At 40.9% G+C, this 12,871-nt stretch overlaps 1 protein-coding gene across 1 annotated transcript in view; it reads right to left on the bottom strand.

Annotated features, from left to right (window-relative positions):
• NIPBL (NIPBL cohesin loading factor) overlaps positions 1 to 12,871 on the bottom strand; it is an 822,857-nt gene that overhangs the window by 98,801 nt on the left and 711,185 nt on the right. Inside the window, exons 31-33 of the mRNA XM_053699671.1 lie at positions 8,460 to 8,513; positions 8,244 to 8,352; positions 7,957 to 8,093 (exon numbers count right to left, since the gene is read on the bottom strand). Coding sequence (XP_053555646.1) covers positions 7,957 to 8,093; positions 8,244 to 8,352; positions 8,460 to 8,513 — 300 coding nt within the window. The remainder of the gene's footprint in view (positions 1 to 7,956; positions 8,094 to 8,243; positions 8,353 to 8,459; positions 8,514 to 12,871) is intronic.

Raw genomic sequence — 12,871 nt, 5'->3', positions numbered from 1 at the left:
TTTTTATTTATAAATCATGCAAACGTTTTTACACCAAGTAATATAGGTATTAACATGAATATTATCCCTTTTTGCAAGCATGATCCCAGTTGTTAAATCACTGTATCAGGCTTACCTTAAATATACCAGGCACTGTCAGCATTTTCTAGACCTTATCATCTCTCTAGAAAAAAATATACTGAACATACCTCAAAGCAGGCAATCTGCAGACCGTCCCCCCAACTGAAGTTTTCTTTCCATACTCTTCAGTTATGTGTGAGAATAGCAATGGACCTTAGTTACAAACCGCTGAGATCATCAAACCTCCAGGCAGAAGTCTTCTTCCAATTTCTGCCTGAGAGTAAAAACAGTACAACGCCGGTAGCGTTTAAAAATAACAAACTTTTGATTGAAGGTAAAAACTACACTAAGTCACCACATCTCTCTTGATACTATCTTTCTTGTCGAGAGCTGCAAGAGAATGACTGGGGGTGGCAGTTAGGGGAGGAGCTATATAGACAGCTCTGCTGTGGGTGTCCTCTTGCAGCTTCCTGTTGAGAAGGAGAATATCCCACAAGTAATGGATGAACCCGTGGACTGGATATACCTTTACAAGAGAAATATTTCTTAATATTTACTTTCCCCAAATATGAAACCGACAATCTGCAAAAGGAAATACATGAACCTGACTCAAGGCAAATATAAGTACAATACATATATTTAAAACTTTATATTAATGCATAAAGTGCCAAACCATAGCTGAGGTGTCTTAAATAATAAAAAACATACTTACCAAAAGACACCCATCCACATATAGCAGATAGCCAAACCAGTACTGAAAAAGTTATCAGTAGAGGTAATGGTATATGAGAGTATATCGTCGATCTGAAAAGGGAGGTAGGAGATGAATCTCTACGACCGGTAACAGAGAACCTATGAAATAGACCACCGTTAGGAAAATCATTGCATTCAATAGGTGATACTCTCCACGTCCCTCTGACATTCGATGTACTCTGAGAGGAATCGGGCTTCAAAATGCTGAGAAGCGCATGTCAACGTAGAAATCTTAGCACAAACTTACTTCACCACCTCCATAGGAGGCAAAGTTTGTAAAACTGAATTGTGGGTGTGGTGAGGGGTGTATTTATAGGCATTATGAGGTTTGGGAAACTTTGCCCCTCCTGGTAGGATTGTATATCCCATACGTCACTAGCTCATGGACCCTTGCCAATTACATGAAATAAGCAAATTACATCACAACTTTGCGCAAAAAATGACGCAATAAAGAGTAGAATTTTGCATCATCGCAAGCCTATTCGCCCAATTATTTTTTTTAGAAAAAACAGACTCCAAGTTACAACTAACTGGAACCCCAGGTTAGTCTAAAAAAAAAACTCCAGGTAAGAAAAAAATACCTAAAATCTCCCATAAACATAATTTCCCTTTCTTAAAAGAAATGATATATATACTTACCAGAAGACACCCATCCACATATAGCAGACAGCCAAACCAGTACTGAAACATATCAGCAGAGGTAATGGTAGAGGAGTATAATGTCGAGCTGTAAAGGGAGGCAGCAGATGAATCCCTGTGACTGATTTACAGAGAGCCTTAGAATAGATTTCCCATAGGCGAAAAACATGGCGTCATCAGGCAATACTCCCTTCACATCCCTCAGACAAACACTGCACTTAGAGAGGAATTGGGCTTCAAAATGCTTAGAAGCGCTTTTCACAGAAGAAAATCAAGCACATCTTGCTTCACCACCTCCACAAAGAGGCAAAGTTTGTAAAACTGAGGTATGAGTGAGGTGGGAGGTGTATTTGTAGGCATATTGAGGTTTGGGAAACTTTGCCCCCTCCTGGTAGGAATGTATATCCCATACATCACTAGCTCATGGACTCTTGCCACGTATATGAAATAAATCTACCTATCAAGTATTATGTGCCTCAATACACAAGTCAATATGCTGTCATTAGAATAAGATACATATCACTATCTTTTATTAATACAATTAACTTATGACCTGAATTATATATATATATATATATATATACACACATTTGCCCTATTAAGTCAAATAAACTGTAAATACTTGGCATGATCTCAGATTATAAAACAGTTAACTGCATGCTTATTTTCTAACATTCAAGTGCATAGCATCATACCATAAATATATTCAAACTATACATGTTCATCATTAAAATAACATCAAGAGCTCCTTTTGTGAAAATAGTGAGAACAAATATGTTCCTGCCGTTGTGTCCATGCAACTTCAAAAAGTTTAGAATGACTCCAATTAATTTAAAAGTTATTGCATATTTAAACAAAATGCAACATGACTAATCATTGCATTGTAAATTAACAGCAATCAGGCATATTAACAAATGTAATTTCTTTCTAATGACACTGTGAGTCCACGGATCATCTAATTACTATTGGGAATATCACTCCTGCCCAGCACGAGGCGCACCACAGCAAAGCTGTTAAATATCACCTACCTTCCCTTCAACCCCAGTCATTCTCTTTGCCTACATTAGAGCAAGGAAGTGGTAAAGTTTAGGTGTTAGAAAGAAGATTCTTCAAGCAAGATTTTATTATTTTTTTTAGCAGTGCAAGATTGTGCTGCTTTGTCCTAGGGTATAGCCGTAGTCCATATCAGTCTCTTCAGTAGAGAAGTGGTGAACTTGTGGGATACAATCTTCACTGCGCCTCCCATGAATTTAATACTGCCCTATTCGTGCAAGCCTGAGTAAGATTACTCAGTCTTTGATTTTATCCACAGGTCCATGTGAGGGAACTGGCCTCCTCAAACCTAGTGAGCTGCTGTGCTGCCTGGCAGAAGTCTAAAGGTAAGTGCTAACTTTATTTTTTCTGGGACATATTGCAGAAAATAAAAGAATGGCACTTTACAATATAATTGTGGGACAAGAGACATTTTCCTTTTGCTTGGGGGATCATTTTTTAATTGGCAGCAATAGCAGGCACGGGGACGAGGAGACATGGCTCAGAGGTGGTGTTTTAATTATTTACTCCCTGCAGCTTTGCTAATACTTTTAGCCGATCGGGAGGTTAATGTTGTAACGCCCACGATGGGCGGGGTTAGCTGAGGCGGCATTTTCTGTTGCGCGTCTTTTGTTTCCCCCTTCACTTCCTTTGTTACAGAGCGGAGAAATAGCTGTGTCACAGACATTAGTTGAATAACGGTTACCGGTCTTCACTTTCAAAATGAATAGCAGTTGAGTCCGGATTTTCTAGCAGGATAATCACTCTCAGTCAGGCAGGTAAGCACCTCAGCAAAGCTAAGCGTCTATACAGCCAGTGCCCTGCGCTTCCCCTATTACTCCACCTGGAGTTAGCTTGCAAGACATCGCTTCCCTAATGTCCTCAGCGGTATCTGATGCATTGTCTGCTTTTCCCATGCTGCAGGGAAAGCGCAAGAGGAAATGTAAACAATCAGTGAGTAAGGTTGCTGACACAGTAGTGGCTATTCCGAATGTCCCTTCCCAGAAATCTGAGGAATAAGATACTTCGGTAGCATCTGAGGGTGAAATCTCAGACAGTAATTCCTTTGGCTGATACTGAAGTTGTTTCTTTCAGGTTTAAGCTTGAACACCTCCGTTTGTTACTTAAAGAGGTTTTAGCTACCCAGGACGACTCAGACACTATTGTCGTAGTCAATCCTAAGAAGTCTAGTAAACTAAACAAGTATATTGATATACCTTCCATGGTGGAGGTTATTCCTGTACCAGATCGCGCTACAGAGATTATTGCTAGTAAATGGGAGAGACTGGGTATCCCTTTTTCTCCATCCCCTATATTTAAGATGTTTCATATAGCAGACTATCAAGGACGGTACGCAAGGTGGAAGGGGCAATTTCCACGCTAGCTAAGAGGACCACTATTCCCATAGAAGATTAGAGGGGTTACTCAAGAAAATATATGCTCACCAGGGTTTACAATGGCAACCTGTGGTGTGTATTGCTACCGTCACTAGTGAGGCAGCATACTGGTTTGATGTGTTGTCTGATTCTATTTGGACCTACAGGTTATTAAACTAGGAGCAAAAATTTCTGGTTTTGCTGTATTGGCTCGCAGAGCCTTATGGTTAAAATCCTGGTCTGCGGATGTGTCATCTAAGTCTAAGCTTTTGGCGATCCCTTACAAGGGAAAAAAACTTGTTTGGGCCGGGTCTGGCTGAGATAATTTCCGACATTACAGGAGGAAAAAGTAATTTCCTCCCTCAGGATAAGATGAATAAGCAGAAGGGACGTCAGAGTAATTTTCGTTCCTTTTGAAACTTCAAGGGCAAGCCTTCCTCTCCCTCTACAAAACAAGAACAGTCCAAGCCTTCCTGTAGGTCCAACCAGTCGTGGAACAAGGGAAAGCAAGCTAAGAAGTACGCCAAAGTCAGCATGAAGGGTCTGCCCCTGATCCGGGACCAGATCTTGTGGGGGGCAGACTATACTTCGCTCAGGCCTGGGTTCTGGATGTTCACGATCCCTGGGAGGTGGACATCGTGTCCCAGGGATACAAGCTAGAGTTCAAAACTGTTCCTCCCAGGGGCAGGTTTCTTCTCTCAAGATTATCTGTAGACCAGATAAAAAGAGAGGTGTTCTTACACTGTGTTCAAGATCTTTCTGACCTGGGAGTGATAGTTCCTGTTCCAATACAGGATCAGGGTCTGGGATTTTACTCCAATCTGTTCGTGGTTCCCAAAAAAGAGGGAACCTACAGACCAATTTTAGATCTCAAAAGTCTAAACAAATTCCTCAGAGTGCCGTCCTTCAAGATGGAAACTATTCATTCCATTTTTCCATTGGATCAAGAGGGTCAATTTATGACAACGGTAGATTTAAAGGACGCATACCTGCATGTTCCCATCCACAGGGACCATCACAAGTTTGAGTTTTGCATTTCTAGACAAACACTTCCAGTTTGTGGCTATTCCATTCGGCCTTGCCACAGCTCCCAGAATTTTCTCAAAGGTTCTGGGATCCCTGTTGACGGTGCTCCGATTGCGGGGCATTGCAGTGGTGCCTTATCTGGACGATATTCTGGTTCAGGCACCATCTGTTCAACAAGCAAGATCCCACATGGAAATGTTATCCTTCCTGGGATCTCACGGATGGAAGGTGAATTTGGAAAAGAGTTTCTTAGTTCCAACTACAAGGGTAGTTTTTTTGGGAACCATAATAGATTCCTTATCAATGACATTTTTTCTGACAGAAGTCAGGAAATCAAACATTTCCGATTCCTGTCTAGCGCTTCAGTCCTCTACTCGGCCATCAGTGGCTCAATGCATGGAGGTAATCAGTCTGATGGTAGCAACCATGGACATCATCTCATTTGCCCGTTTCCACCTCAGGCCTCTGCAGTTGTGCACACTCAGGCAGTGTAACTGAGATTATTCGGATCTGTCTCCACGAGTACATCTGGAGCAGGACACAAGGGATTCTCTTCTTTGGTGGTTGTCTCAGGAACATCTCTCCCAGGGAACCTGCTTCCGCAGACCCACCTGGGCGATTGTGACAACCGACGCCAGCCTACTGGGATGGGGAGCAGTCTGGGGCTCTCTAAAGGCTCAGGGGACATGGACTCGGTCGGAGCCTCAGTTAGCTTCAGCCCGATTTATCGGGTTCCAGTCGGACAACATAACTTCAGTAGCTTACATTAACCATCGGGGAAACTCGGAGTTCCTTGGCCATGGCAGAGGTAGCCAAGATAATTCAGTGGGCGGAGTCCCACAACTGCTGCCTGTCAGTGATCCACATTCCAGGAGTGGACAACTGGTAGGCGGATTTTCTGAGCAGACAGACCTTTCACCTGGGGGAGTGGTAACTCCATCCGGAAGTGTTTTCCAGCTTAATTCTCAAATGGGGACAGCCGGAGCTGGATCTCATGGCATCTCGGCAGAATGCCAAACTTCCGAAGTACGGGTCGAGGTCAAGGGATAATCATGCGGTACTGATAGACGCTCTGACAGTACCTTGGACTTTCAGTCTTGCATACCTATTTCCCTCGTTTACTCTCCTCCCTCAAGTCATTGCTCGAATCAAACAATCGGTGATCCTCATAGCACCGGCGTGGCCTCGCAGGATATGGTATGCAGACCTGGTGGAGATGTCGTATCGTCCACTTTGGAGACTTCCATTGAGAAAGGACCTTCTACTTCAGGGGCCCTTCCTTCATCCAAATCTAGTTTCTCCGAAGCTGAATGCTTGGAGATTGAACACTTAATTTTATCTAAGCATGGATTTTCAGAGTCGGTCATTGAAACCATGATTCAGGCGCGCAAGCCTGTGACTAGAAAGATTTACCATAAGATATGGAGTAAATATCTGCATTGGTGTGAATCCAAAGGCTACTCGGAGTAGAGTTTGGATTCTTAGAATTTTGTCTTTTCTCCAAGAGGGCTTGGAGAAGGGTTTATCGGCAAGCTCCCTAAAGGGTCAAATATCTGCCTTGTCTATTTTGTAACATAAAAGTCTGGCGGAAGTACCAGACGTGCAATCGTTCTGTCAGGCCTTGGTCAGAATCAGGCCTGTGTTTAAGCCGGTTACTCCTCCCTGGAGTCTTAATCTAGTTCTTAAATTTCTTCAACAGGCTCCGTTTGAGACTATGCATTCCTTAGATATTAAGTTATTATCTTGGAAGGTTTTGTTTCTGGTTGCTATTTCATCTGCTCGTAGAGTTTCAGAGCTCTCGGCATTACAGTAGGAGTCTCCTTATTTTTCATTTGGATAAGGTAGTTTTGTCTACTAACTTAGGGTCTCTCCCTAAAGTGGTTTCAGATCGGAACATTAATCAGATTATTGTTCCTTCCTTGTGTCCTAACCTTTCTTCTCAGAAGGAACGTCTGCTGTACAATCTGGACGTGGTGCGTGCATTGAAATTCTATTTACAGGCGAGTAAGGATTTTCGTCAGTCTTCTGCTCTGTTTGTAGTTTTCTCTGGAAAACGTAAGGGGCAGAAAGCTACGGCTACTTCTTTCTTTGTGGCTGAAGAGTATCATTTGTTTGGCTTATGAAACTGCTGGACAGCAGCCTCCTGAGAGAGTTACGGCTCATTCTACGAGGGCTGTTTCCTCTTCCTGGGCATTCAAAAATGAAGCCTCTGTGGAACAGATTTGCAAGGCTGCAACTTGGTCCTCTCTTCCCACTTTTTCTAAATTCTATAAATTTGATACTTTTGCCTCGGCTGAGGCTTCTTTTGGGAAAAGGTTCTTCAAGCAGTGGTGCCTTCCGTTTAGGTTCCCGGTCTTGTCCCTCCCTTCTCATCTGTGTCCTCTAGATTGGGTATTTATTCCCAATAGTAATTAGATGATACGTGGACTTACCGTGTCATTAGAAAGAAAACAAAATTTATGCTTACCTGATAAATGTATTTCTTTCTTGACACGGTAAGTCCGCGGCCCGCCCTGTTTTCTTAAGGACAGGGTTTTTTGTTATAAACTTCAGACACCTCTGCACCTTGTTGCTTCCTTTCTTTCCTTTGCTTCGGTCAAATGACTGGGGTTGGAGGGAAGGGAGGCGATATTTAACAGCTTTGCTGTGGTGCTCTTTGCCGCCTCCTGCTGGGCAGGAGTGATATTCCCAATAGTAATTAGATGATCCGAAGACTCACGTGTCAAGAAACAAATACATTTATCAGGTGAGCATAAATTTTGTTTTTTTTTATAGCTATCTCCTAAGCTTTGAGGAACCCAGAAAGTGGAACAAGGTTAAGTGTATTATTTTTCAATGGCTAGCTCTCGAAAACATTTCTAACCATATAATCTAGCCATAATACAGTGTATATTAACAAATATGTGTTTGTTATAGTTAGGATAACATACAAATTCTTATGACTCCACTACCAATCATTTTTAAAACCAAAATTAATTTCCTCCTTTAAAAATGAGTTTGCATTATTTAAACAAGGTATAGTTCCATAATCCAGTCATAAAATAAGCACTATTAGAGTAACAATACTTACGCTACATTTAGTGGTAAGATATGGCTGCATGGTCATTGCATGTTTCACCATAAGCTGAGGCCTGATTTTACTGAATAAGAACAATGTAGTTATACAAGCTACCAACCGGCCAGAATTCACTCCCTTACTGTCAGAGTCTGCAAAAATAAAAAACATTTGCCGATTTTTTTTAAGAGTAACAGGACGAAATTGAACAGAGTTTTCAAAGTAAAACATGAATACAGAATTTTAACGTGTTTAAAAAAGGAAATTATCTAAACTAGAGCTCCAATAGAACTAAAACATACCAGAGAGACTCTCCTCATGTTTCAGAATGTGTTCTACCAGATTATCTACTAGCTGAGTGCATGCCTTCTTCACAGGTTTATAGGAGGTGTCCTCTTCTGCCTTTAATAACTAATAAATAAGAGAATGAAAACAAACTAAATATGTTTTAACTTCTACTTTAAAAACTGCTAAACTAACGCAATAGTGTTGCTTTAAAAAAGGGTCTTACAACTTACATTTTGAAGAAGTTGTTCAAACCAATCATATCCTGTATCCCTGCAAGCTGCAACCTAAAAGAAATAGGGCAAAAGTTGTGACACATTAATTCAGCATGTTAAAATCGCTTGTGGCACCCCATTTAAAGATATACATGTCGCAAATTTAAATACTTGCATTATGGTCTCAACACATAAAAACAGTACATAAAATGTGTGTTTGTGTATGTATATATATATATACACACACACACAAAAACAGTACATAAAATGTGTGTGTATATATATATATATATATATAAAAATATATACAGTATATGAATATTTAATTATATATAATTTATATATACACACACAAAAAACAGTACATAAAATGTGTGTGTGTGTGTGTGTATGTATATATATATATATATATATCTGTGTGTGTGTGTAGTTGTATATACATGTGTACTTATGTGTTTATATGTTGGAAAAGTCGCGCTGATAGACTTTGCTTGACGCAGGTTTGCCACAAACCTTCAATATGTAAAAACTTAAATTATGCTTACCTGATCATTTTCTTTTCTTCTGTACGGGGAGAGTCTACAGCTGCATTCATTACTTTTGGGAAATACAGAACCTGGCCACCAGGAGGAGGCAAAGACACCCCAGCCAAAAGGCTTAAATACCTTCCCCACTTCCCTCATCCCCAAGTCATTAGGGTGAAAAAAAGGTGTCAGAAGAACGAATAACAAAAATCTGTGGACTTTAAAAGAAAATCATCAGGTAAGCATCATTTTTTTCTTCTTAAAACGGGGAGAGTCCACAGCTGCATTCATTACTTTTGGGAATCAACACCCCAAGCTTATAGAGAACACTGAATGCAAAACGGGCGGGAACAAAAAGGCGGACCATTCTGATGGCACCTTAGCCTGCACAACCCGGATTCCCGACAAAAAATAACTTCAACCAAAGCAGGAAGAAACAAAACATGGAAAGAGGACAAGGTAAATGCCCATCAATTAGAACCATAAGGATCCCTGTTACCGATCATTCATAAATTCTTGACTCCACTGAGCACAAAAGCCTCTGAGGAAACAGAAGTCCCACTTAACAGAAGCACGCAAAATTAAACCCTTTCCCTGATCAATGGCAAGGGAAACAACAAAGTTCAGTCTTGATAAAGCCTACACTGAGGTGAAACGCGTAGACGTTGATTCAAGGAGCAAAGAAGATTATTCATCACTAAGATTATCCTTATCCTAGCTGGCAGCCAAAGTCGGCAAAGTCAGCGAATTCGCAATACTCTGCGCAGAGTGTAATACGGATAATTTGGACCGCAAGAACTTGGAGTGAATCAGTAATTGGTACAAGCGGTGGGGATACTGGCTAACGCCGAAGGGACCAAAACGGTGTTGAACTACATCAACGAAGAAACCGTTACGTCATTACACCACAAGGTCAGAGGTGAGACTGATTGCCGACAGGTCCAGGACAGACCGCGGAGACACAACACTACAGACGCTATAATCCAAACAGTCAGGGGTCCGGTAAAGTATACCCGCTTGTCACACCAATTCTACATTGAATTAATATTGACTTTCACTGTACACTTTTTGCGAAAGTGTGTTCGATTGCCTTTAAATGCCGAACGGCTCCTGAATGTATATGATGAACAAGGTTTAACCCACTACTGATTGAAATATTCTAACCTTTGGCACCCAAATAGACTGTTTACTTATTCCAAAGTCTTTATTTCAAAAAAGGATATTGGTGCTTGAAATAGATATCTTTGTTGCTATATTTGTTATGGGACTTTGTTACTGAAAACCTTAGATAGACCTACTTATTGAAACAATTTACTGAACTCTAGGGCGAAAGACAAATTGCAAAATTTTCTGCCAATTACTTAAAGTGAATGTAAATTTTGATGCTAAAGTGCCCGGTTTTTAAAACTTTGATTAAAAACAGGGGCACTTTAATTCATCAATATTTTCATTTCACTCCTGTTGTGAAAATAAACTTACTTTTTAATCTTCACAGCAGCTCCAGCTTCCTCCACCTGTTTCAAAGCCTCTTCCTGGGTCTAAAATGAGGTATCTGGCTTCCTCCAATCACAGCAGTGAATCAGACACTGAATCCCCCGGGGGGGGAATCTGTGATTGGAGGATGACCTATCAATCATTTCTGACATCAGAAATGGCTTGTGAGACCGGAGGAAGCAGCAGCTGCTGTGAAGTTTAAAAGGTAGGTTTTTTGTCACAACAGGAGTGAAATGTAAATTTTGATGAATTAAAGTGCCCCTGTTTTTAATCAAAGTTTTAAAAACCGGGCACTTAAACATCAAAATTTACATTCACTTTAAGAGTGTTTAAACAGAAGTTGATACAGAAGTTGCAACCTATGACATTTGGACTGAGTTGGCTCGAATAGTATTATTTAAAGGTGGTTTACTCAAATAGCTGAAGTGGTATTAATGCAATATAGAGGCTGAGGAGACATCCTCCCCTCTCCAGAATTTTATTGACTTTTAACATTTGCTATTTTTAGTTTATTTTAATTTTTTAATTTAAGATAAATCGTCATTTATGTATTAATAAATAATTTATATTTATCACACCACTCTGGAGCATTATATTTAGTTTACTTTTAACTAAGTTGTTTTACATCCCGAGCTATCCTATATTTCAATATAGGCCAAGCGCTGTTTATCATTTTTTCTCTTTCCTATATGTTCACCCTAGAATAATTGTGAGATTATTCTGTTTAAACAGCACACAGGGTTGAAAGTGAGGCGCTTCTTAACCTTTTTTTTATCCTAAGGGAAACAACAAACACCCCACACCACATTCTCCCTATCTAAAAGGAAAGAAACAATCAGATAAGAAGGTCCGAAAGAACCTCCAGAAACAATTCCTGAAAATTCAAGGACAAAACAGAGAGAGTCCCCTAGCATAACTCGAAAAAGGGCGGACTATCAGGCTGCAAGAGGACAAAGCCCTGTAGGGAATACCCTACTGACGGAGGAGAGCAAAGAAAGGAAATATTCCAGACCACCTCCAACATGGATCTAAAAGGAACCAATGTAAAACCTTAACCACAACCGAGGTCCTGGAAAGACAAAAACAGAATTTATGTTTACCTGATAAATTACTTTCTCCAACGGTGTGTCCGGTCCACGGCGTCATCCTTACTTGTGGGATATTCTCTTCCCCAACAGGAAATGGCAAAGAGCCCAGCAAAGCTGGTCACATGATCCCTCCTAGGCTCCGCCTACCCCAGTCATTCGACCGACGTTAAGGAGGAATATTTGCATAGGAGAAACCATATGGTACCGTGGTGACTGTAGTTAAAGAAAATAAATTATCAGACCTGATTAAAAAAACCAGGGCGGGCCGTGGACCGGACACACCGTTGGAGAAAGTAATTTATCAGGTAAACATAAATTCTGTTTTCTCCAACATAGGTGTGTCCGGTCCACGGCGTCATCCTTACTTGTGGGAACCAATACCAAAGCTTTAGGACACGGATGAAGGGAGGGAGCAAATCAGGTCACCTAAATGGAAGGCACCACGGCTTGCAAAACCTTTCTCCCAAAAATAGCCTCAGAAGAAGCAAAAGTATCAAACTTGTAAAATTTGGTAAAAGTGTGCAGTGAAGACCAAGTCGCTGCCCTACATATCTGATCAACAGAAGCCTCGTTCTTGAAGGCCCATGTGGAAGCCACAGCCCTAGTGGAATGAGCTGTGATTCTTTCGGGAGGCTGCCGTCCGGCAGTCTCGTAAGCCAATCTGATGATGCTTTTAATCCAAAAAGAGAGAGAGGTAGAAGTTGCTTTTTGCCCTCTCCTTTTACCGGAATAAACAACAAACAAGGAAGATGTTTGTCTAAAATCCTTTGTAGCATCTAAATAGAATTTTAGAGCGCGAACAACATCCAAATTGTGCAACAAACGTTCCTTCTTTGAAACTGGTTTCGGACACAGAGAAGGTACGATAATCTCCTGGTTAATGTTTTTATTAGAAACAACTTTTGGAAGAAAACCAGGTTTAGTACGTAAAACCACCTTATCTGCATGGAACACCAGATAAGGAGGAGAACACTGCAGAGCAGATAATTCTGAAACTCTTCTAGCAGAAGAAATTGCAACTAAAAACAAAACTTTCCAAGATAATATCTTAATATCAACGGAATGCAAGGGTTCAAACGGAACCCCCTGAAGAACTGAAAGAACTAAATTGAGACTCCAAGGAGGAGTCAAAGGTTTGTAAACAGGCTTAATTCTAACCAGAGCCTGAACAAAGGCTTGAACAACTGGCACAGCGGCCAGCTTATTGTGAAGTAACACAGACAAGGCAGAAATCTGTCCCTTCAGGGAACTTGCAGATAGTCCTTTGTCCAATCCTTCTTGAAGGAAGGATAGAATCCTAGGAATCTTAACCTTGTCCCAAGGG

The sequence above is a fragment of the Bombina bombina genome, chromosome 2 (assembly GCF_027579735.1).
Source record: "Bombina bombina isolate aBomBom1 chromosome 2, aBomBom1.pri, whole genome shotgun sequence".
NCBI classification, from domain to species: domain Eukaryota; kingdom Metazoa; phylum Chordata; class Amphibia; order Anura; family Bombinatoridae; genus Bombina; species Bombina bombina.
The sequence above is the reverse complement of the archived record's forward strand: the minus strand, read 5'-3'. Positions and strand labels throughout refer to the sequence as shown.